Below are 26,795 nucleotides of genomic sequence, written 5' to 3' on the forward strand. Positions count from 1 at the left end.
TTTTTCATCATAATTTTATTGAAAATGTACATAAATGGAATCAAACTACAATCACATATTATATCATTAATTTGTGGTGTGGACAGGTAATTGACTAGGAGGGGTGATTATGGCAGATGCTAGAAAAATGTATGGCAATTTCTTACACCAAAATGTAACTTTACACAGAGAGAAGAGTCACGTCCAAAGATCATATTTCATAAACAGGTCTCCACTTCCATACACAAAATATATCCTTATAAATTATACAAATGCATGAGTATCTATCTGTATCTAGGATTCAACTCCATCTCATTGTAATATTTGGCAATATGGGTGCCGGAAATTGTGGAGAGGGGTATAACTGCACATAACAACTAGTAATACACAAGATAAAACTGGTCCAAACAATAGAGCATCAAATGTGAAAGAGTGCAAAACGGAACTGTTAGGGGAGAAAACTACAATGGGGAAAAGGTCAAGATCACAGAGGTGATGAAATAAAAAAAAAGAGCATAAGACATGCAATATACAGAATAGACTGATGTTAGTTAAAGCACAATGCGTAAAGCGCATTAAATGTGACCTACATGGTATTTCAGTACGGAAAAGGTGATTTCACTAAATAAGTGCTTGACATGAACATGTCTTTGGCTCTTCTAAGTTCCAATGAAACAACCTATGCAGTGAACAAAGAATACTGTATTTATTTGGATCGCAATTGTCCTATGGTTTTTAAATCCGTATTGACAAAAGTTTATACTACTCACACGCAAGACGTCACACTATCAATCACCAATTGAATATGTCGGCTTTATCAGTGCTTTATTGAGGGTTGTGCCATTTGTATTCATAGGGGCTCCCGAGTGGTGCAGCAGTCTAAGGCCCTGCATCTCAGTGCTAGAGGTGTCACTACAGACCCTGGTTCAATTCCAGGCTGTATCACAATTGGCCGTGACTGGGAGTCCCATAGGGCGGCGCACAATTGGCCCAGCGTTGTCCGGGTTAGGCTATGGCCGGGGTAGGCCGTCATTGTAAATAATTTGTAATAGTGGTTATTTCAAAACAGTCCTTCTCAAAATAGACTGAATATATGATTGAACATTATTACATAAAGACTTTCTTAAAATGTACTGTCAATTAAGTTCTGATAGTTTTATGCAAAATATAAATTAATCAGGAGCCTTGGCTCTGCCACATATGGTATGATGAAACTATTGGTTTAATGTTTTTCTCTTGAACAACTGTTTAGAATCCTACCTGAGCACCTGAACAAAGCTTTGTTCATTCATACACCAAGACAGATCTGCAAAATATTATCAGTGAAGGACTCCCACTTGCCAAAGTGTACCTTGATTAGGTGGCAAAAGGTAAACTATCCAAAAAATACCATGTGAAGTCCACATACGGCCATGTTCAACAAAGCAGATGAGATGGAAGTTAAAAAAAGGTTGATGCAGTGAGAAAAGACAGGAAGAGGAAATGGGTGCTTAGTTCTTGTTGAAGCTGCAATCCCCTCTTCAGACAGGTGGCCAAGACAGATTAAAAGAAGCTAGAGAGAAAGGAGACAAATGCAAGGTTACAAGAGATGCCCAAGCAGTCAGGGAGAGCAACAGTGCCTACCAGAAGGATTACTGACATTTTGGGAGGGAAGACAGTACGTATTTGGGTTTTCCTAACGCATGTATAGTTGCTACTGTACTTCAAATGACACTAACTCTGTTCCAAATGCAATGTCTGTGTGGTAAGCTAAAAATAACTACTCATATAATAAAATACTACAGTACTTGAGCTGACCAATTCAATTTGAGCATAATACGGATTTAAAACATTGAATCAATTGCTTATGAGAACTGCTTGCAGCAGATATTATGTCCTCTGTAAATACAAAAAAAAGGTATTCAGTGTCAGTTAATAAATCAAACAGACAATCTTAAACCTACAAATGATGGAAAAACTACCAAGAAGTGCACAACAAAAACTGTCCAGAAAATATCTATCCCTACAGAAGCAAAAAGCAAATGGGGATATTAGTCAGTCAGCACAGCAAGAACACGACATGACAAAAAAGCATAACCATACGCAAAAGACAGATTTAGCCAGAGTGAGCACATAGAGCAGCAATGAAATACAGATAGGAGTATCCTTTTGTTAATACATAAAGCAGATGAATGTTTTTGTTTTTTTAAACCCAGAAGGGTGGGTTCACAATGCCTCTCCTCAGCCTTGGGGTACCCGCTACCCACAAAGCCTGGTCCCTTAGCAAAGCTTGAGGGTGGAAGCACCTACTCAGTGCAGAGCCAGGGATTACTGCAAAGGAAAGGTAAATACACACAGAGCAGTGAGCAGGGGAACTAAAGCACAGTATGTATGAATGACCACACACCAAGGCACACCCTGCCAACCCATAGAGCTTAGGACAACAGTTCCCCAGAGACATTGAGACAAAGAGCAATTTGAGAAGAGATGGTGAGAAGTTGTAAACCATACCTACTACACCACTGTACAAGAATGTGTAAGTACGTAAGCGACTCATTTCAATACATTTAGACGAAAACGAAATACCTATATCGGTGGACATTTGACTCATCAGACCAACTGTCTGACCTGTGTCACCGTACAAAGTCATGTGGGTTATATTGAGCAAGGACACAGACATGTTTTTGGGGGGGGTGGTGTGGGGGTTCTTAGAAATATGTTTCTGATAAACAACACCCTGTCCTCAAGATACAGATGTGAAGGAAGTGGAATTGAAAATAAAAACCAACAATCTCCTTGGCGCTCACACTCATCTGCCAAACAAAGGAGTGTTCCAATCCTGTTTCTCGAGGAGGAATGGAGAACGACTACTGGCTCAGTCTGTTCGGACAAAAGCAGTGCAGCACTATAAGGCTGAATACTAACACGACATTGTATGCACCTAACTTAAATGCTCATGCAAGTGTTCCATTGACTTCCAAGGCATGATTAATAAGAAAGTCCAAGTTAGGATCCAGCCCTATGAATTCAGGTTTGCAGACAATTTTGCTCTGTAAGGAGAGTTGTTTTGACAATAACAAATGGCGTGACATCTCAAAGCCCTTGAAGGAGTTAAATATCTAGACCAAACCAAGTGTTTTCAACTGTAATCAGAATCTATGTGAAACCCTTATATCCTCACATTTGCAGAACCCACTCACATACTGTATGTTTAAAATACTGCTTCATTATGCATTTCATACACAATAAATCGTGGCCACAGTTGAAATATTTGGTCAAATTCACACTTTATTTCCTTTGGATATTAAGTATTTTTGTGTAACACTGATACAAGTGTAATACTGATCCCTACATGATTGTTATTTCTTTAAAATGGATTAAAATGTGCTTTAATATATATTTAAAAAATATATCAAGTCAGAATTGCACTAGAAAAATACAAAATCATATTTTGTGTAAAATGTCAAAAGCTAACAAGTATGCAGATAACACAAAGTATATTATAAACAATGAGGTATGGCAAAGAGATGACAAGCATGAATATCTTCACATGCACCGGGCTAAGACGAAATAACATCAGCTGTTCCCTATTAACACTCGCCGTCTTGATAGCCTCAGCGCCAGTTTGTTTGCGCTGTCATGCCAACTTCCTGTAACTGATAGTCATGCAATGTTTGGAGTAGGCAAAAGCACAAACAGATCTGGGACCGGGCTACTCTCTTGAATGGGCGGTGGACAACATGCCCTCATTTAAAACATACTACGATCGTGTCTTCATTTTCAATAATTACGCATTGTATGCCAATACGATATCAGTGCCCATCTTCATGATCTCAAACTACTGGAGTGGTTTCGGACACCGTTGGAGTGAGTAGAATAGTGGTGGTATGAAACACGGATGTGAATATGCTGCCCCTGCCAAGTACATGCAGTGAGCAACGGATTACATGCCACACACACACACACACCACTCGCTTTGGGTCAGACCATAGCCGATGTGCGTTTCACCTTAGCCTCCACAAACTCCTGCCGGTCAAAACAGTAGTTGCGCGTGTGAAAGTTTAAAAGCGCGCTCAGTGATGCGGAACATCCCAACAACGAAAAGAGAATGTCGACCTTCCAACATCAAAAAAAAAAAACAGGCAAACGCAGAATGATGGCTTGTGAAAAACGTACAAAAGGAGCATGCAAGGATTCCCATTCACAGTAATGGATGGATTCTTCCTCAGAGCAGGGGCATGTGTGGGGGGTTGGAATGGGGGAAAGGAGGAGGACAGGAGGGCACAGAGAACAGCATGGCACTGCCAGGGATGGGGTGAAAACTCATTCACAGCTGGCTGAGGGAGGAAGCACTTTTCTACAGGAATCCTGAACTGGAAATAGAGAGAAGGACCATTACGCGTTAACAACACTAGTAGACATACTTTTTAATCAAATGACATAATCATTCATGTTATTGGTCAAATGTAATGTCGGAAGGAACATGTGTTAAGGTTGTTACTGTTAATAAGACGTCTGAGTGCATGGAGGTGGGGGAGATTTAGAGTATATGTTGAAAGAACATTTATTTGGTATGCTAAAGAGCTAACACACCAACTCAGTGGCCTTGTGGTTAGAGCGTCCACCCTGAGATGAGAAGGTTCGGAGTTCCCGTCCGAGTCATACCAAGGACTGTAAAAATGGGACCCGATGCGCCTCTGCTTGACACTCAGCATTAAGGAGATATATTGGAGGTAAGGCCCTGCGATAAACTAGCGTCCTGTCCAGGGGGTCTGCTTGTACATCAAGCTGCCTCACGCTACAGTCACAGGAGATAGGCTCCTGCTCCTATTAACTATCCAGGCCTTGTGGAAGGCTACTTACTTAATGGACTAACACAGATGTAAATGTTAACCACGGTAAATCGTCTAGTGTACATAAATGAATATAAACGTTGCTATCTAGCAACATTTCTGTTTCCGAGATTAACTAGGGAGGGGATACATGATTATTACAAACTAGATCATTTATCCTGAATTGACTGTTATAAAGTTCACCGATCCGTTCTCAAGTTGCTCCTACAGGGCCTTAGAAAAATGCAGTCTCTCTCTATGGTTGATTTGTCTGTTCATTTCACACTGCTCATTTCCTGTGAACGTTGTCCAGAATGACACAGCAACGCTGAGACAGCAGACTGTTTCTCATCACATTTAACTGAAGTCTTGGAAGATGAGCCAGCCCAGGAGCAGCAGTTTACAGATCGCAAGACAGATGTCTTCCTTTCCCACCCTCTATGGCTGAATCTGTACAAATAGTGTAGCTCTCTTTTTTTTAATAAATGGAATCATCAAAGAGCTAGGCGTCAAATAACTGAAGGATCAAGAACAAATGCTATAAAAAAAATCCTGGCTGAACGGCGCACTAGTGCGATCCTGCAGTTTCTGCTGGGCTCTGAATGCTCTTTGTGTAGTGGCTAGGCAGGGGTGAACCACAAAAGCAGATTGTTGTGTGGTTTCAGAGGGCAGATGGGGCAGCACATCAGACAGAGGCTAATAAACTTGCTGATTTAATTTTTAAATTATTTTAGAGGCTGGCACAGGCACAGCCAACCACAGGATATGATCCACTTCTGCAGCAGTGATGTCATCTTCAGCTAAGCCGTGGGTGGATACAGACATTAATAAAATGTACGAACACAAATGTCATAGGATTCGTTACAAAGATTTGTTGTATTGAATTAGTATCAGACCTGATTTCAAATACTGTTTTAAATATCTCAAATACATTCGAAGTAAGTATTCAGATATATTTTATTTGAAAAGACAAGTTGAATATTTGAATGTACACTACATGACCATAAGTATGTGGACACCTGCTCGTTGAACATCTCATTCCACAATCATGGGCATTAATATGGAGTTGGTCCAACCTTTACTGCTATAACCCCATCGATAACCCCATCGAACACATTTGGGATGAATTGTAACGGCTACTGCGAGCCAGGCCTAATCGCCCAACATCAGTGCCCGATCTCACTAATGCTCTTGTTGCTGAATGGAAGCAAGTCCCACCAGCAATGTTCCAACATCTAGTGAAAAGCCATCCCAGAAGAGTGGAGGCTGTTATAGCAGCAAAGGTTGGACTAACTATTAAGGCCCATGATTGTGGAATGAGATGTTCAACGAGCAGCTGTCCAAATACTTTTGGTCATGTAGTGCATTTGAAAATACTCTCAAAAACTATTTGGTAGACTATTTTTATTATATATTTTTTTACAAATAATTCAAATACTGAAATAAAAGTACTTGTTTTGGGCTATGTATTTTAAAATACTCAAATACACAGACAAAAGTATTTTAAATACCAAATAATCAAATACACATGTATTTGAACCCAGGTCTGATTAGTATAAAATGTAAACTAATATGTTTTGAAAGTAGGCCTACTGTACAGATGTTGCCTGGATTTCTAACAGCTACTAGAAGTTAAAATACTGTTACTTAAATACATTTCCATTTTAATTCCATTTAAGGACTTCCTTGTCCTTCTCATTTAAATTCAAATATGTGTGTTTAACTGACATTTGATTTACATTTTTTTTTTTGTATTTAAATAGATGTGCTTTTTGTCATTGGTTACCAGGGGAACAGTTGAGTGAGCAAGCCTTACCAGGACAAGATGTCTCATGCAGCATGCAGCAAGTGGGGGGAGGAGTTAACTGTAAAACAGCATGGATGCAACATAGGTGACACATGGACTCATGGGAGACATATGGTGCATTCAAGACAACTCGGAACCTCGGAACCTCCGAGTTAAAATGTACATATTTTTTGGCCGTAGAGCATCCTATTGGTTGATTCAGATGGAAAATATCTGGGAAAGTGTGGGAAACTCGGACCTTATCTTTCTACAACAAGTTTCTTTCTACAACAAGTTTCCAAGTTGGACATTTCTGAGTTTCCGAGTTCCGAGTGGTCTTAAACACGGCAACACATACACATTCTCCATGTCACATCTACACCACTCATTAAAACATGCCATGCTTATGTCCTTTGGTGACTGAATAAAACATTGTTTTGTAGCCCAAGCTATCAACAGGATCATGTTTTGAACAAGATAAGGAAATAGAGAGGCCAAGTTTGGGATCCAAAGGTTTAGCAAATGAGGAAGTACTAACTAGCATTCATAGGGCCGGTTTCTCAGACAAGACTAAGCTAGGCTTTTTAGTCCAGGTCAATGCTTAATCTGTGTCCGGGAAACTGGCCAATAATGTTTTGATCAGTAACCCAGAAACATTAAGTGAAAGGGAGGAGGAAAAACTACAGAGTTTAGAGATAGCAGAGAGAAATGACAGAAGAACTGTAATGAAAAGAATTCAGAATAAATAAAAAAAATAACCTCTCAGTGCAAGTGGCAGGGCTCGCATCAATTTGAATAGACAACCAGGAGGGATTACCAACATGTAGGGACCCACGACAACAACCTCTCTAACTGTCAACGCGGCCCTACCACTGTAGCCCGGATACTACAGGTAAAACAAAACGTCACAATTACTGAACCAACATTCCTATGGGATATAGACCTATACCAGCAGTCTCACTAGCCTGAGGTCAATACAATCAGATTACTGTAATACCAAATCTAATCCAGATGAATCTGGTTAACGTTGAGGGCCAGAGAAGGGTTCCGGATATTACTAGCTACAGTACTCTGTATAATAAAGGTGGATAGAAAACAATGTAAAATCCTAGTGAAGTGACAGCGACCCTAATCTCTGGTGCATATGTGTGTTCATTTTGGAGGAGAAAAATAGCAGGTCCACCTCTATACCATAGTTATGAAGGCATAAGAGCAAATGCTTGCTAAACTGCTAAACTAAGCCTTAGGGAGCATCTATTCATCTATTGCTCCTCCATTTCAATGTAATCAGAGCCAGCTACGTTGGTTATCGCTAATCCATTAGACTGTGGAGAGAAACCACTCCGTGCTTGGTGACATTAATGGGACAAGCCAAAGCGGTGGTCAGGAAAAGAGTTCCTAGAAATGCATCGACATAAGGCAAATGAAAGCTTTGATTAATGACTTTGTCATTTGTTTACGTGTGGTGTGTGTCAGGGCCTCTTCATATCTGAGGTGCGGCTGATGCAACAGTGTACAGTGTCGTGCACCAGTAAAGTGGTCCACATACATACAACATTTATATTTTAATTTGTCCATCTTCTGTATCACCAGACGTACAGTGGCAAGAAAAAGTATGTGAACACTTTGGAATTATCTGGATCTCTGCATAAATTGGTCATCAAATTTGATCTGATCTTCATCTAAGTCACAACAATAGACAAACAGTCTGCTTAAACTAATAACACAAATTATTGTATTTTTCTTGTCTATATTGAATACATCATTTAAACATTCACAGTGTAGGTTGGGGAAAGTATGTGAACCCCTAGCCTAATGACTTCTCCAAAATCTAATTGGAGTCAGGAGTCAGCTAACCTGGATTCCAATCAATGAGACGAGATTGGAGATGTTGGTTAGAGCTGCCCTGCCCTATAAAAAACACTCACAAAATTTGAGTTTGCTATTCACAAGAAGCATTGTCTGATGTGACCCATGCCTCGAACAGAAGACCTAAGATTAAAAACTGTTGACTTGCTAGAAAGGCTATCTGTAAGGCTATCTGTCCGCCAACTGAAGCTCAACAGAAGTTGGGTGATGCAACAGGACAACGACACAAAACACAGAAGTAAATCAACAGAATGGCTTCAACAGAAGAAAATACGTCTTCTGGAGTGGTGGCCCAGTCAAGAGTCCTGACCTCAACCCGATTGAGATGCTGTGGCATGACCCCAAGAGAGCGGTTCAAACCAGATATCCCAAGAATATTGCTGAACTGAAACAGTTTTGTAAAGAGGAAAGGTCCAAAATTCCTCCCGACCGTTGTGCAGGTCTGATCCGCAACTACAGAAAACATTTGGTTGAGGTTATTGCTGCCAAAGGAGGGTCAACCAGTTATTAAATCCAAGGGTTCACATACTTTTCCCACCCTGGACTGTGAATGTTTACACGGATGTTCAATGAAGACATGAAAACGTATAATTGTTTGTGTGTTATTCGTTTAAGCAGACTGCGTTTCTCTATTGTTGTGACTTTGATAACATTTTATTACCAATTTATGCAGAAATCCAGGTATTTCCAAAGGGTTCACATACTTTTTCTTGCCACTGTGCATACATGGGATAGGCAGGGACAATAATACATTTACTCATTATTTTGAGAAAAAATAATTTAGATGGCATCTATTCTAAGTGGAATTAATGACCTAGTGTTTCCCGTATTGTTGTTTGGGCGGACACCTCTCATTTTGGTTAATGAGGCCCTAAATGTTGATTTGGGGGCCTTTGCGCCCTGCCTGGAAAACGATCTAGGGGAAACACTATAGTGACAATTTATCCAGGTGTTCTTTGATCCTCCTAGATCAGGTTGTAACATCCAGACAGCTCCGGTCCAGTATACCTAAGGAATCCTCAAGGATAGCTGGGTTGTGTTCATTAGGGCACGCAACAGAAAACGTGTTAAAACGTTTCGCAATGGAACATGAAAATTAGCGTTTCTCATTTGACAGGTCCAGGTAGTCTCTCCCTGTTTCGTGATGTTATCTTCTGTTTGGGTGCCTAATGAAAACGACCCTGAACACCTATGCCTGCTGTGTGAGGAGGAGGGAGTTGAACGTGGAAGGAGATACTTACTTTTTCCTCTCCTTGTCCCTCTTGAGTGTGGTTGAGCCCCCTGCCTGCTGGGCCTGGGACTGCAGGAGCTCGGCGGCCGTCTTTTTCTGCTTGAAGCCGTTGAGCTCGTCATCCAGGGATTTCTTCTTGTCCTCCAGCTTCTTCTTCTCATCCTGGTGCAGCTTCTTGAGCCGGTCAAACTTCTCGTGCAGCTGTGTGGCGAGGGAGAAAACTCACGTCTTAGATAGAAACTCATTTAGAAGGTGTGATATCTGTAGCTTTGAGTACAAATAGAGATGTGGCACATGTAACCCTAGTTCTTGTGAGGTTGGTAGGATTGGTGATGATGTGGCAGAATTAAAGCATTTAACTGGTAATGGAAAAACCTTCCTGTACACACACGCACCTCTTTCTCGGCCTCCTTCAGTTCGGCTTCCTTTTCCTTGACTCTTTGGACGAACATCTGCCTCATCTCCTCCTCCTTCTTCTGCAGGTCGCCCATGAACTCGTTCCTCTTGGCCTCGTACGTCTCCTGCAGACTGGGGCCCAGACAGGAAGAGAAAATTCAGAAATTAAGTCATACTAATGAGTCATATATAGTGCGTTCGGAAAGTATTCAGACCCCTTGACTTTTTCCACATTTTGTTTGGTTACAGCCTTATTCTAAAACTGATTCAAATCGATTTTCCCCTCATCAATCCACACACAATATCCCATAATGACAAACAAAAAACAGGTTTTTTTTAGAAATGTTTGCTAATTCATTAAAAAAAAAATGAAATATCACGTGTGCATAAGTATTCAGACCATTTACTCAGTACTATGTTGAAGCACCTTTGGCAGCAATTACAGCCTCGAGTCTTCTTGGGTATGACGCTACAAGTTTGACATACCTGTAATTGGAGAGTTTCTTCCATTCTTCTCTGCAGATCCTCTCAAGCTCTGTCAGGTTGGATGGGGAGTGTTGCTGCACAGCTATTTTCAGGTCTCTTCAGAGATGTTCAATCGGGTTCAAGTCCCGTCTCTGGCTGGGCCACTCAAGGTCTTTCAGAGACTTGTCCCGAAGCCACTCCTGCGTTGTCTTGGCTGTGTGCTTAGGGTCGTTGTCTTGTTGGAAGGAGAACGTTTGCCCCAGTCTGAGGTCCTGAGCGCTTTGGAGCAGGTTTTCATCAAGGATTTCTCTCGACCCTGACTAGTCTCCCAGTCACTTGTGCTGAAAAACATCCCCACGGCATGATGCTGCCACCACCATGCTTCACCTTCGGGATGGTGCCACATTTCCTTGGCATTCAGGCCAAAGAGTTCAATATTTGTTTCATCATACCAGAGAATCTTGTTTCTCATGGTCTGAGAGTCTTTAGGTGCGTTTTGGCAAACTCCAAGCGGGCTGTCATGTGCCTTTTACTGAGGAGTGGCTTCCGTCTGGCCACTCTACCATAAAGGCCTAATTGGTGGAATGATGCAGAGATGGTTGTCCTTCTGGAAGGTTCTCCCATCTCCACAGAGGAACTCTGGTCAGACTGACCATCCGGTTCTTGGTCAACTTCCTGACCAAAGCCCTTCTCCCCCGATTGCTCAGTTTGGCCGGGAGGCCAGCTCTAAGAAGAGTCTCGGTGCTTCCAAACTTCTTCCATTTAAGAATGATGGAAGCCACTGTGTTCTTGGGGGACCTTCAAAGCAGCAGAAATGTTTTGGTACCCTTCCCTAGATCTGTGCCTCAACACAATCCTGTCTCGGAGCTCTACGGACAATTCCTTCAATCTCACGGCTTTGTTTTTGCTCTGACATGCTCTGTCAACTGTGGGACCGTATATAGACAGGTGTGTGCCTTTCCAAATCATGTCCAATCAATTGAATTTACCACTCCAATCAAGTTGTAGAAACATCTCAGGGATGATCCATGGAAACAGGATGCGCGCTCAATACTTATGTAAATAAGGTATCTGTTTTCTGTTTTTAATATATTAGCTAAAATTGATAGAAACCTGTTTCGCTTTGCCATTATGGGGGTGTGTGTGTAGATTGCTGAATAAATTGTTTTATTTCATCAATTTTAGAATAAGGCTGTAACATAACAAAATGTGGAAAAAGTCAAGGGGTCTGAATACTTTCCGAAGGCACTGTATGTTAGTACTATGTCCCTACATTCACATTACAGTGAATTACATCAGACTGTAATTGAAATCAGAATGCAAAAAGTGGTTGTGATTAACTACGGGGGTGGTAGGAAGTGGAAAGTAGTGATTCCAAAGTTTCAACCATTGTTAAAACCCCTTTCTCTCGTGGGAATTGGCCTATATGTACAGTGAGGGAAAAAAGTATTTGATCCTCTGCTGATTTTGTACGTTTGCCCACTGACAAAGAAATGATCAGTCTATAATTTTAATGGTAGGTTTATTTGAACAGTGAGAGACAGAATAACAACAAAAAAATCCAGAAAAACGCATGTCAAAAATGTTATAAATTGATTTGCATTTTATTGAGGGAAATAAGTATTTCACCCCCTCTCAATCAGAAGGATTTCTGGCTCCCAGGTGTCTTTTATACAGGTAACGAGCTGAGATTAGGAGCACACTCTTAAAGGGAGTGCTCCTAATCTCAGTTTGTTACCTGTATAAAAGACACCTGTCCACAGAAGCAATCAATCAATCAGATTCCAATCTCTCCACCATGGCCAAGACCAAAGAGCTCTCCAAGGATGTCAGGGACAAGATTGTAGACCTACACAAGGCTGGAATGGGCTACAAGACCATCGCCAAGCAGCTTGGTGAGAAGGTGACAAGAGTTGGTGCGATTATTTGCAAATGGAAGAAACACAAAAGAACTGTCAATCTCCCTCGGCCTGGGGCTCCATGCAAGATCTCACCTCGTGGAGTTGCAATGATCATGAGAACGGTGAGGAATCAGCCCAGAACTACATGGGAGGATCTTGTCAATGATCTCAAGGCAGCTGGGACCAGTCACCAAGAAAACAATTGGTAACACACTACACCGTGAAGGACTGAAATCCTGCAGCGCCCGCAAGGTCCCCCTGCTCAAGAAAGCACATATATATGCCCGTCTGAAGTTTGCCAATGAACATCTGAATGATTCAGAGGACAACTGGGTGAAAGTGTTGTGGTCAGATGAGAAAAAAATGGAGCTCTTTGGCATCAACTCAACTCACCGTGTTTGGAGGAGGAGGAATGCTGCCTATGAATCCAAGAACACCATCCCCACCGTCAAACATGGAGGTGGAAACATTATGCTTTGGGGGTGTTTTTCTGCTAAGGGGACAGGACAACTTCACCGCATCAAAGGGACAATGGACGGGGCCATGTACCGTCTAATCTTGGGTGATAACCTCCTTCCCTCAGCCAGGGCATTGAAAATGGGTCGTGGATGGGTATTCCAGCATGACAATGACCCAAAACACACGGCCAAGGCAACAAAGGAGTGGCTCAAGAAGAAGCACATTAAGGTCCTGGAGTGGCCTAGCCAGTCTCCAGACCTTAATCCCATAGAAAATCTGTGGAGGGAGCTGAAGGTTCGAGTTGCCAAACGTCAGCCTCGAAACCTTAATGACTTGGAGAAGATCTGCAAAGAGGAGTGGGACAAAATCCCTCCTGAGATGTGTGCAAACCTGGTGGCCAACTACAAGAAACGTCTGACCTCTGTGATTGCCAACAAGGGTTTTGCCACCAAGTACTAAGTCATGTTTTGCAGAGGGGTCAAATAATTATTTCCCTCATTAAAATGCAAATCAATTTATAACATTTTTGACATGCGTTTTTCTGGTTTTCTTTGTTGTTATTCTGTCTCTCACTGTTCAAATAAACCTACCTTTAAAATTATAGACTGATCATTTCTTTGTCAGTGGGCAAACGTACAAAATCAGCAGGGGATCAAATACTTTTTTCCCTCACTGTATAGGGCTAAATTGAAATGTTTCTTACAGAAGAAATATGGAACGCATATGCATAACCATGGTGGCAATTAAAAGGGAACAGTTTGGAAATCCTGGGGAAATTATTAGACAAAAAGTGAGGACACAACAATTCACCTGTTGATTTTATGTGCATTTAACATTTACTGTACTTTTTGCCACATTTGTTGATAACAACATCTGCAAATACTCTGGATACATTCCGTAACATGATAAGAATATTATTTGAAAATTTGGGGTAGGTGCAACATAAGACAACAAAATGACACAGGTTAGAGTGAGAGATTTAACTGGTGTTTCCAAGTGGCCACACACCTCTCAAAGCGTGCACAGTTCCTAAGTAATTTCAACAATGCACTTTTATGACTCAGAGGTTTTTTTTTTAGCTCTCCTAGCTGTGCCGCTGAGGAACTAGAGTAAGCACACTTGTAGTTGTTTTGTTTGGAACACAGCCCTGCCCCGCCTTTACACAATTACTGTTGTTGTTTACACAGTCCAAAAATGGTCCATTATAAATCGCAATCTGTCCATTCTGAATACGATCTTACAGTGTTAGGCTTCACAAGGCAATTCAGAGAAGCAGATGGTCATTTTGGTGCGCATGGAATGGAGTCATGAGTGCATTCCGATGCTTGTAACTGTACATCAAAAATAGAGATTATAAACGTTGATCCTATATATTACACGGGTTTCATGATATGGAAATGTGGAGTGCACATTTGAACTCCCGGGTGTTTGGCTTGCTTGTATGACATCAAAGCAGTATTTATTATATTCCTCAATGTCTCATCTTTCAAAATACATTGAGTCCTCTTAATTTAAAGCTTTTCCCTCACTCAGACAACAAAACATTAGCAAAAGTCGCCCAATTATCAGGAGGGATGGGGGCAACTTCCTGTCGCGTGCGGTGCTCAAGTTCAGAAAGGCAGTTTTGTCAGTCAAAACCCATACAGATCTGTGAAGTGGAGACCCTGAACTCTGACATCATGTATAGCATGTTACGGTACATCCACTGCGTTCCAATTTAGGTGCTTATCAGTATCCAAATCTGCCATTTTCAACCCGAATACGGGTACAAGTGTAAAGAACTACATCCGTGACAGGAAGTGTGCAGGGTGGAGAATTGTGACGCAGTCCTGGAAGGGTGTAGGGAGGAAAGAGAAAACAGGATGTAAGGAGGAAATGTGAAGGGAAACAGCCGCACCTGAAGGGTTTGCAGTCGGGGTCCGTGTCCTTGAATCCCATCTCCTCCAGCTTGCAGCGGCGGTAGAGCTCATAGTGGCGCGTGTGTGTCTGCTCCCGCAGGTCCTCCATGTTCACCCGGATCAGCATCTCCCGCAACTTCACAAAGTCACAGTGGCTCTCATTCTCCACTGCCGACGACACACACATACACACGCACACACACAGACACACACGCCCCATAGAGTGAACAGAGTAGAGTGTGGAGCACAACGTCAGAGACAGCATCGCGCCAGCACTATTGTATTTGTGTTCCATGTGAGGACAGGGCTAGGTGTAGGTCATACTACCCCCCACGTATCCACACACAGCCTAAACCGACATACGTACGAGCACAACATAGGAAACCAAATAACAAATAACGAGACATTTCACGTTTATATTCCTATGGTAAGTCAGTAACTTTCTCTGATAATCGTCACAGGTTTCACAATCGACCACTTTTCAAGCATTATCGACTTGTTTGAGATAAATCAATAAATCCATAGAATCGTCAAAAATTTCAGACATGGGATTCGGTTTTTCCCCATCTAAGTGACATGACTCAAGCAACAGCTGCTGTAGGTTATACATGTATGCAAGAGTGGAGCCATGTGGTGTTAAATAGACAAACATGAATGAGATTACATAAGCAGCAGTGATGGCTTCCCTCTTGACGGTATGAATGCAGTTGTTTAGGAAGTTAGGGCGGAATGAGTGGGAGGGAAATGGTGGCGGGAGGATCCCCCGACCATTTCCTTTGTGATACGTGACCTAGCTTACCCTGCACCGTTCCCCAGGGGTACTGCCGCGCTTTCACCATCTTGTTGCCGATCTTTACCTCCTCCGTGCTGCCCACAACGGCGAACGGCAAATGGCCCTGCAGAGCCGTAGTGGAGAAAGGATTCACTCTATTACATAACTCCATTATTTATTTGTTTAGATTTTGATCAATTGGAGCATATCTCTTGACAGGCGAACCAATTGCAGAGTGAACCAATTACAAACTGAATTACACGTGACATGTCATGTTAGGCCTAAAATTGCAAATTCATATACAGTGCTGCTTGAAAGTATGTGAACCCTTCAGGGCTGGTCATTATTTTGCTATAAAATATTAAAATAAACATAAACATAAAATCCTTATCTAAACCCCAATTGTTCTTGTGGCTCTTGGGGATATTTTGGAAGGGTGTCCACTTTTAGGCCGAGTTGCTGTCATGTTAAAGGCTCTCCATTTGTAAATGATTTGCCTCACAGTGGACTGATAGAGCTCAAATCTTTTTGAGATTATTTTATAGTCTTCCCCAGACAGATGTGCTCTCACTACCCTCGTCCTGATGTCCTCGGAGATCTCCTTTCCTCTCGGCATGGTGTGCTTTGCATTCACCTGGATTGGTAACACCAAACTGACCAGGTTTCTTATCTCTATTTATCAGAGTCCCAACCAAACTCTTTCCTAACGATCTCTCCTTTGATTGATTCATTTGGTACCCAATTATTTACCCACCTGATTCTACTTACCTACTTGATTTAACCAATGCAACTTGGGGTTCACTTAGTTTTGCACCTGCACTAATTCCTTTTTTAATTGTGTTTTTCTACGACACGCATGATTTCCTCTACATTCGTAAATATAAACCTGTCATGTAAGATCAAAAAGACTGGTTCTGATTAAATGAAGATTTCATGCTAAAAACAAAAAAAATCTGTAATTGCACAAGGGGTTCACACATACTTTCAAGCAGCACTGTACGTTCCCTACATCCACCAAGAATAGCTCATTTTCATAGACAGGGAGTGCTTCTCACTGCAGTGGTCGGGTCGGTTACCTTTCTGCCAGTGTTAGCATCGTCGTAAGAATGGAGGGCGAGAGCCTCAAGAGCTAATTGTCAAACGCAAATCAGCTGGGTTCTGCTCAGTGCTCAGTCAGAAGCATTGGCATTCTCGATTCGCTTGTCACTCGTCATTGTCCGCTCATTTAGCCCTGGCCCTGTTGTCAGAGAGCTAGCTGATTGTCCTACACTGTACTGGACTGTCCCCTCCCTGTGTGGACACAGATGGTGCTCGTATCCTGCTCTAGTTCTGCATGTTGTTTTAGTGTTCTGAGAATTAACTGATTAAATGACCCAGAACTCATAATGAAAGGATTCTCACATGAGGGGTACAGATACACAACCATATCTACTCCTGTAATGATTTTGTCCACTGTATTGTACGTATATTGTTTTCTAATTATTATTATAAAAAAATATAAAAAATTAACTAGGCAAATCAGTTAAGAACAAATTCTTATTTACAATGACAGCCTAGCCCAGCCAAACCCGGACGATGTTGGACCAATTGTGCGCCGCCCTATGGGACTCCCAATCACGGCCGGATGTGCTCCAGCCTGGATTCGAACCAGGGACTGCAGTGACTCCTCTTGCACCAAGGTGCCGTGCCTAAGACCGCTGCGCCACTCGGGAGCCCAAATGTGCCTGCCCTCACAAAAATATCTTCCATGAAAACAGACAATCGAGTATCGTATCATACGATATTTCTCCCTAATCAAACCGTGTCACTCGTACTTATACTTCTCAACTATAACGAGTAAGTCTGTATTGATAAAACTTGCTGAAATGCGACTGAACTAAAATGAGTGGCGTCGGAGAAGGGTTAGCTTACGTTCATGGTGGAGTTGATCTCTGCCACCGTCTCGTCGTCGGTGGGGAACTGGTAGATCTGAACGCCATTGCTGACCAGCTCGCTGGTGATCTTGATCTTGAACTTGGTCAGTTCGCTCTTGGAGATGGCGTCTGATTTGGCGATGATGGGGATGATGTTGACCTTTCGTTTGAGGAGATTCAATTAGATTCTAAGACGTTATTAGGGCTATCCGCTGATGAGGAAACGATGTGTGCTGCATGTATACAAAAGAATCCATCAGAACACATACAAATAACGCAGATCTTGTTATACCTTACCGACTTGCATCGAGATAAAAACATACTGAATCACAATTATTTGGAAGTCACAATGACAAGGTGCAAACAAATAATGCCTATACTGTGGGATATAGATAAATAAAAGATTGGCTTTGAGGCTCATGGCAAAAGCAATTTACAACACTATACTTCCACCAGGACAAAACAACAACTGAAACTAAATTGTTTAAATTGGGTCTACTTTCCAACAGAAGCCATGAATAATTATATTTCATACAAAAACCTGTCTCAGCTCTACACATTAATGGTTGGTTTCCCAGATAAAGATGAAGCCTAGTCCTGGACTAAAAAGCCCTTTGATGGAGCTTCTCCACGGAGAATTATTTTAAGTATAGGAATAAGACGAATCTATAATAAGCACATACAGTGCATTCAGAAAGTATTCAGACCCCTTCACTTTTTCCACATTTTGTTACGTTACAGCCTTATTCTAAAATGGATTAAATAGTCCCCCCCCCCCTCATTTATCTACACACAATATCCAATAATGACAAAGCAAAAACAGGTTTTTAGAAATGTTTTCTAATTTATATATTTTTTTTAATTTAAAAAACTGAAATCACATTTACATGCGAGCATCTCCTATGCAGCCAGGTCATCACAGCTAGCTAGCTAAACCTCCTGAGACAAGTGGGGAACATCTGGCCAAGACAGGATATGAATAGAGCCTGAGATATGGCTCTTCCCTCCCTTCCTAATGTTTCTCTGGATGCCTAGCCGGATACGAAAACAAAAAAAAATGTAGCTTGTCTTTTTATATCTGTACACCTCTAGTCTCTACTAGCTTCAGGGATGTTTGTGCATTTTCGATTCGGGCTTATCTATGTGCATTTCTGACATAATCAGAGCTTGGAACGAAGTAGAGATATTTGGCAGTGCAGAGCAGTAAGAGCATTTACCAGAGAGAGTAGTACTAGTGAACCTCCAACGCATGCTCCATCTCGTGAAGAGCTCGCCAAACACATTGTTAATGATGAGAGCCTACTGATCCAGCTAGCTCAGAAGAAACACTTCCTCCAGCCCCCATGTTTGGTGCAAACAGAAGCAGAGCATGAAGAGAGAGGGAGGGAAGAGATACAGTATATCCAAATATCCGCTTTAATGGAGCCCACAGGACTGAAGAAGCACAAGGAGGCAGGGGGGTCTTTGTCAAACATCCACCCACCACCACTTGTTGCCCATAAACTCAAGAGACACTGCACTTCCTCCTGCACAACCAACTTTCTTTTCACTCACTTTGGCCAGACTCAAACGCCATCCAGTAGCACTAGCCCTGGGGGGAAGGCTTCACAGTCGCTAGTAGCAATGATGCTTGGCTGACGCTAAGGGCCGTGTGATGTATACACAGGGAGGCTTCTGCTCTGGATCAAAGATCACACTGTTGTGAGAGGCTGAGAGGTGGGTAGGGTACAGCTGCTCTGGCAAACACCGAGGAGCCCCTTTCTCCGAAATCCAGGAAGACTCTATGCAAATAGGGCTTTTTGGGGTGGCATTAGGAAAACAGAGTGAGCAGTCACCGTGACGACCAAGGGCCTGCATTTCACGGCTGACCTACACCGACGCTGTCACAGGACAGGAGCGCATCTGTGAGCGTGCAAAGTGTGTGGAAGAGTTTATGAGCCACCATCATCTTGAGGCTAGGGAGCTTTCTCTTTTCCCCCCCTGCATTTTATAAAAAACTATGACAAAAATATGACTCTTCAACTGAGGTTACCATCATATTAGGGAGACTGCTTTTCACGTGACACTTCAAATCGGCAGAGTGGTAATTGAGCAGATATCTTGAGCCAAAGCGACGTACAGAAAAGCCAACATTGACAGTGACACATATAGACCAACTTAGTATACTATATCTGGCCCATGCAGGAATTGAACCCATTGGAATCATAGTGTAATTAGCTAGCTTTTGCAGCTCACCTTGCTGTCCAGTTTCTTCATAGTGACCAGGTCCAGGGACTTGAGGGAGTGTCCGGTGGGCGCGATGAAGTACAGGCAGGCGTGGATGCGCGTGTCGTGGTAGCTGTGTAGCGTGCGCTTGATTTTCAGCTCCTCCTGCAGATAGGCCTCGAACTGGGTGTCGATAAACTCAACAATAGACTTGTAGCTGAGGAGAGAAAAACACAAGTGTCCTTAATGTGTTATAAACGCACGATAAACAGGTAATAAGGAAACTAGGTTAATGACAGCGGCGCACCATAAAGAGAAAGTCACTTACCATTGTCTGTGAAGGATTCAAGGGTAGCTGTACATTTGCCTTTTTAAAAATGTCTCACTCAAAAATGAAGACAGTTCCACCACCTTATAATATCAGAAGGTGCTGTAAAGCATCTCTTAAGTGAGAGATTAAAACCAGTTCGTTCTTTAATCCCAGAGCGTTGTCAGTGGGAGGTAGCTAGCTCGCTAAGTGAGTACAGCTCAGCTCCCTATAAAGAACCTGCTGATCCCTCATTCAGCAGAGCTGGGTCTCATTAGCTGGGAGTCATCAGGCAGAACTTGGTGGTGGAAGATATTTGGGAGCTCACGGATCAGGGAGCAGAGGAGATTCATCAAAAGGCATACCACCGCCAATGAAGGGGAAGATGCACCGCGGTACGAAGGAGAGATGGAACCTCTGATTAAACACAGGTATAACCCCCGCCCTCCAACACACCTCCCTCCCACCTCCACTCCCCCTCATAAGAAGCTAGCCGAATGGCCGCTCATATAACTGGCCTTATCTTTGTGATGGATGCCGCTAACTGCTAGCCCTTAGCTCACATTCATCCATCCACCATTTGATACTGATGTGAAGCAGTGTGAACCTGGAGCACTAACCTACAAGAGGGTTCCTGTAACTAGCACAGCCTCTCCCTCGGTTCCCTAACAAGAGCAGATAGAGAGGCCTGGGACAGACTGAGGTTAGAGAGAGCTGCCTGGCCTGGCGTTCACATGATCCATCCTTTCTCTCTGTGATCTCTCATGACGAGGAATGAGGATCACATGACGGGAGAGAGAGCGGAGACAATTAGATCCCATGTTGACTAGAATGTTTCCATCAGGGGAGAAAGTGAGAGTAGTCCTCCCTTTCCCACAGACAAAACACTGTATGATTTAGACCTGAAGACTCCTGGCTCAAGTCTCAGACTATTGATACTTATATTGTGTTTTCAGAAGGTATGGGAGAGGGATAATACAAGTGGAATAAGAGTGGTACCTAATGTTCTACCAGACTCCAGAGGGGGTGACCTTAAGTCCCCACTTCATAGGAGGCGTCTCAAGCATGCACAATTAATGAGTGACATTCACAAACTGCCACTGCCGTGAAAGATAACATATTCTTGGTAGTGGTATATCAACACCAGGGTCGTATTCATTCGTTTTCTTCTGTTTTGTGCCTAATGAATGGGAATCTAAACATCTCTTAGACACATGAAGAGGAACCTGGGGCTCTCTTACCAAAGTCGTTACACACACACACACGTGATATATTCATGTTGATCTACGTCATTGTCTCTCACCTGTCCTCTTTGTTGATCTGGTCTCCGAAGCCCACAGTGTTGACCACGGTCAGCTTGAGGCGCACGTTGCTCTCCTGGAGCTCGTATGTGTTGGACTTGAGCTGCACGCCCGGCTGGTTGTGCTGGGTGGGCTCGCCCTCGAACTTGGTGTTGAACAGGGTGTCCATAAGAGTGGACTTGCCCAGGCCCGTTTCCCCTAAAACACACACCTTCAGTTAATTCACTATTGTGTCCTTTTTTTGTGGACTCTGTATTTTGTGTTTGTGTGCGACAGTTGTACTAAACTCATTGGGTATTTATACGCTATATTCTTCGATAATCAATGGGTATAGGCTACAGTATAGCATTATTGGAAATGACCATTAAACAGCAGGGAACATCCCAGATTGGGGCCATTGTCAGAATAAATGTGGGCTTAAAAAGGCACATTACATACTGTGCATGAATACTGTACATGACAGTATTTAGTACTGTACATCCCTGTTGAAAATACTGCAGTTCTACAATCTGGACTCGGGCTGCAGAGCAGATCTCTCTATGCCACCAGAATGTTAATTATATGGACACTTCCCATTTTTTCACATCTTCATACATTTTCCGTGTGAACCCCTCTGGCTTCTCCGCTGCTTTTGGCAGGAGAGGAGCTTTTCAATTAAATCAAAAAAGATACGCCGTAGAGCAGCGCATCAACAAGCTAATCTTATGTTCACCATGGTTGATATCTGGAGCAGACCACTGTAAAAAATTAAAGAAAAAAGGGCAGCACGGATCTGAGTCACGGATATCCTGATGCGTTCCGACAAACTCATACTGTTCAAAGCTATCAGTCAAGTGAGTCAGCCGCCCTTCCTCTCCCAGTGCCAGAAAATCGTTTGGGTCAAAGGTAGTAGTAGTGCGCTATATAGGGAATAGGGTGCCATTTGGGATGCAGGCCTATTTCTGTTCATCTGACACCACATATACACATGGAGCAAGCAGAGCACTGCCAACGGTAGTAGTCTTCTATTCACATCGCATCAGGGTTTCACTCAGTGCACACTAAATAGTAGAAGGGGGGTAGAATGGAGCAGCACAGTGCCTGTGTCTGAGAGAGAGCGTCCACCTCAGGTCTCTGTCGAGAGGTTTCCGTTGTCTCTCATCTTCCTTATAGAAACTTCTCAGGGCTGAACTAAGCTATGAGCATCTCACTTGGTCGGGGGCCCATGCTGAACCCCGTGCTAAAAGATGGGGCCCTGACATCCAAAGGTTCACATTTGAATGTGCCGGCATCTTAAAAATCTAACTTTCGTGAAGAAAAACGGCGGTCGGTATGAATCCAAATGGGGCTTTTGTTGCTCTCGATTCAGTTCTTGACGTTTTCTTTAGACCACAACCACAAGCCTCCGGATCGCATTTCTGGGGCTGTAAGCTGTAGGCCTGTGCAGTTTACAACTGTTTTGCTTTCTCTGACTTTAGAGTAGGCTGTAATAATAGAGGTTTGTTCGGCTTCTAGCATTGCTTTGGAATGTTTTGATTGCCACTGATACCTTTCAAGTAATTCAGAGTGTGTCAAATGGAGAGGGGATTGTATTCTCTGTTTCCTACTTTCTACAAAATTTACCATTTGGTTTAAACATATGAATCAAAATAAGGCTAAAAGACGACAGGCCATTTCACCATAATAGATCTATATGACAACTCTATCTGTCAATGATGCCCAAATACCATTCAGCTAAGTTGTATACAACCTCAAAATGAGGCCTAGGGCATCCAAATGTAATTCTGAGATAATGTAACAGACAGACACTAATATAGGGAGTGAAATAAACATGCATGTCTGTTGTCTATTGCTTTGAAATTACTGGGGCGAAATGCGGAATTACACTTGACTGGAATCCTTTTAGGGGCTTCATTTCTACTCCCAGTCCCAGACGATAGCTTGACTGACTGAAGATGAATTAGCTACGGTAATCAGAGTCGACTGCTGACCAGTGAGAAAGCAACCAAAGTGGGTCAAAGACAGAATGAATTGGGTTCACATCTACAGTGGAAACGCCTGACATAGGCCTACATTGCGCCGGAGAAGGGCTCCCATTTTGCCTTGAGGAGAAGAAAAAAGGGAGGTTTTACGCATGACACACTCACCGACACAGAGGATGTTGAAGCAGAAGCCGTGGTTGACAGACTTGTTGACCAGCTGGTCGGGCATGCTATCAAAGCCGACATGGCCGGCTAGAGGGACGGCACGAGCACCTTCTCCCTAAAGACAAAAGAATGATTTTGAAATTAGAAACACTGAGTAAAGATGTGTAATTAATCATTAACAGCCGGGTATAATCGCAGATGCATATGAAACAGGGGTGGTATAGATAAGGCTATCGTAACTTAGGTAAACATTAGGCTGACCATAATATTATTATTTCACTTCAGTTTACACATTTCATGCAAGACCAGACTACACAGAAATATGACATTTCAAACATTCACTTCCACAACTACTGGTAGTGCAGTTTTTAAGGCACAAACGGAAGTGTTAACCATAGCTACAATCTTCTATGGTTTAAGCTACAATTTACCTTTTTTTGCCAGACACATTCCATTGTATTCTATGAAGATAACTCCTCAGCTAATTTCTCTGGTGCTCTAGCTGTGATACACTTCCTGTTTCCTGCTAACATATTTGCATACAGCACAGTCTAGACCGTTGAAACCACAATGTCCATATATGGAAAGTAAAACATCACATTGTAAGAGTTACAGACTGCACAGGTGTTGAAAACAAACCATGCACAGTAGAACGATGGCATGTTTGTGAGAGTAACAATTCTATGTTATAAATGTATCATAACAAATGACCCAACTTGATACAGGAGGACATGGATCCTCCTGTTGTAGGCCTGACCTTAAATTCATAAGGGTCTAATATGGATATGAATATGTGTGTGTGTGTATATGTGTCTGTTTTTGGTTTTACTATCCTTGTAGGGACCAGAAGTTCGCACAAGGATCGTAAAACAAGGACAATTCAGACAAGTAGGGACATTTCACCGGTCCCCACAAGGAAGAAGGCTGTATGCTTAAGGGTTAGGGTTACAATTAGGGTTTGGGTTAGAATTAAGGTTAGGGGTTAGGTTTAGGGGTTTGGTCCCCACAAGGACAGTAAAACAAATGTGTGTGTGCATGAAGGAAGTTCCATCATCACACATTCTCTGCTTCTAGAACTGCACAGGATGGTTATGTGAGCAGGAACGCAAGGAATTTAGATTACATGGAACTGCCAAGCGTGCCCTCAATAGTGACTTAACTGAAGCCACCCCACCACTAAAAGGCCTAAATGTTTTGAAAATACATTGTGGCATTGAGGCAGACTGCAAAATCCGCTCAGTTAAAATGGGAGAGGTTGAAAATAGTTCCGCAGACAGGGGTAAACAGTTGTCAATTGTATAGTTCGAATTGTGTTTAAACAGCTGAAAGGCTATTAGTTAAACAGATGGTTTTTCTTGAGTAAACAAACACTCCTCAGCTGTCCTACATGTGCAGCATTCCCAAACCCAAGGCCTACTTGGGATCAAAGACACATCTGCGTTGCACAATGACATAATGCTTGTTGTTCTCGTCCATTCATTGATACATTTCGGTTGAATTAACTGCACACAAAACGGAAAGACGATTTACGTTAGCCTACCAATCTAGCCCAAAGGCCGGCAGATGGCGATATTGATCCGGTATTGATGGTCTAAACGACTCAACATCGCCATCTGCCGGCCTTCGGGCAACTACCAATCCTTCTCCCAGTGACTTTTCAAGCCTACTGACTCTCACATTCTGAAATTAATTAAACCACTTTTGATGAATCCACATTACCTTCGTTATTATTTAGGTCTATATTATATACAAATATTAATAATTCCCACTCAGTTGTACCCTATATGATTCGTTATGCACGTCAGACAACGCCCAGCAAACAAAGTAACGGGGCTGACAGGACCAGAAACAACGCGATAGGCTAACTTACTAACAGAATCGAACCCACGATAGACGGCGGATATGCATGAAATTTGAAATGTCCAGAATAAAAATATATAGTCATAATATCCTTAAATAGCATATCAATGTGAAGTATATACAGATTTAATAGCGAAATTATGAGGATATTGGATCGCAACGATAACCATAAAAGCGAACGCATGCGTGCAAATGAAGACTATCGAATGTTCCCAATAATTTGTATTTTAATAAATCATCCGGTTACGTAATGAGCGATATTTATCTAGATGCATTGTATCATTACGATAATAACGTTGTAATAGAGGTAATTTGATATCGAGTTAGCCTATAAAAAACGGTGCAACAACCATGGCGAGTGGGGCTTTCCACCGACAACTATCCATGCCGTTTGAGGTAAATTCACCCAATACTTATCAAAATTAATAATTTTAGCAAGCTACAACGGTGCCCTAGCCAAAAAAACTAGAAAATCATCCTTAATTATAGTACTCACCGCTTGCCTAGCTATTTCTGTGGCCGCCATGGTTATTTTTTTATGAAAACCCTATGTAGGAAGCTGCACTACTATTCTGCTAGCAACACTAACAATGACGTCACTTTCCTATGGTAATGATGAAACGTTCAAAATAAAAGCCCGCATTTCAAAACATTGCAAGGTGGATAACTCATTCAAAATAGATAACATTTTAATCAATGTCGATTTTTATTGTGTTTATAAGCAAATGCAAGAAGAAATGTATGGGGGGGAACGTATGTTCAGACTGAATTGTAGACAATATGGGTTTCAAGTGAGAGAAAAAAATAACTATTCTTTATGCTGATGTGAAAGTGGGGTTGGGAGTACCGAGTAGGGTCTGTAGAATCTATATATGGTGTAATTTCATGGGACACTGAACAATACGGAGTGTTGATGGCCTTTTACTACACCATTCCATATGCCACAACGCAAATCACTGTATATGAACTACATATTGGCTTATAGTGAAAAAATTTGTTTTTCACCTAAACGCATTTTTTTTAAGGGGTTGGGCAAAGGCTGTAATTGGGGTTGAGATGTACCTTTAAAAAATATATGTATATGGATAATTTGACATACTTTTATTTAAAATATTGTATTATTTATAACAGCATTTGTTAAGAAAGTTTACACCAATACTGGTATGTTGAACGCAATAGTGTAGGCTATATGTAAAGAAATACACTTTTAATAAACTAGGTCTATATCAATAAAACATCACAATAAAGTGCATAGCGTTCGATGTGCCTATTGGGGGGCCAGGAAACCAGAGATTCTTACGTGGCCCATTATATTAGGCTATTACTGGGCTATACCAACCAATAAACGAGACATAGTTTGAAGCAGTGGTGTAAAAATACTTTAAAGTACTACTTAAGTAGTGTTTTTGGGTATCTGTACTTTACTTAACTATTTATATTTTTGACAACTTTTACTTTTAATCCACTACATTCCTAAAGAAAAGGTACTTTTACTCCATACATTTTCCCTGACACT

The 26,795-nt window shown here is 42.1% G+C and overlaps 1 protein-coding gene across 5 annotated transcripts; it reads right to left on the reverse strand.

The window, feature by feature from the left end:
- On the reverse strand, positions 1-25,865 carry LOC120062220 (septin-6). 5 transcript variants are annotated; one of them, XM_039012032.1, is made up of 11 exons: positions 25,776-25,865; positions 23,420-23,534; positions 21,296-21,491; positions 19,716-19,902; positions 17,479-17,640; positions 15,595-15,691; positions 14,795-14,963; positions 10,072-10,204; positions 9,687-9,877; positions 6,607-6,655; positions 1-1,531 (listed from the first exon to the last, which is right to left on the reverse strand). In XM_039012032.1, the coding sequence occupies exons 1-10, from the start codon at positions 25,803-25,805 to the stop codon at positions 6,652-6,654; spliced, it is 1,284 nt and encodes a 427-aa protein (XP_038867960.1). In that variant the 5' UTR covers positions 25,806-25,865; the 3' UTR covers positions 1-1,531; positions 6,607-6,651. The 5 variants fall into 5 exon arrangements, with proteins under 5 accessions (XP_038867960.1, XP_038867958.1, XP_038867956.1 ...); XM_039012031.1 differs by lacking the exon at positions 1-1,531 and adding an exon at positions 3,227-4,331; XM_039012030.1 differs by lacking the exon at positions 6,607-6,655.
- Between the last annotated feature and the right edge of the window lie 930 nt (positions 25,866-26,795).

Source organism: Salvelinus namaycush, chromosome 17, assembly GCF_016432855.1.
Source record: "Salvelinus namaycush isolate Seneca chromosome 17, SaNama_1.0, whole genome shotgun sequence".
NCBI lineage: Eukaryota > Metazoa > Chordata > Actinopteri > Salmoniformes > Salmonidae > Salvelinus > Salvelinus namaycush.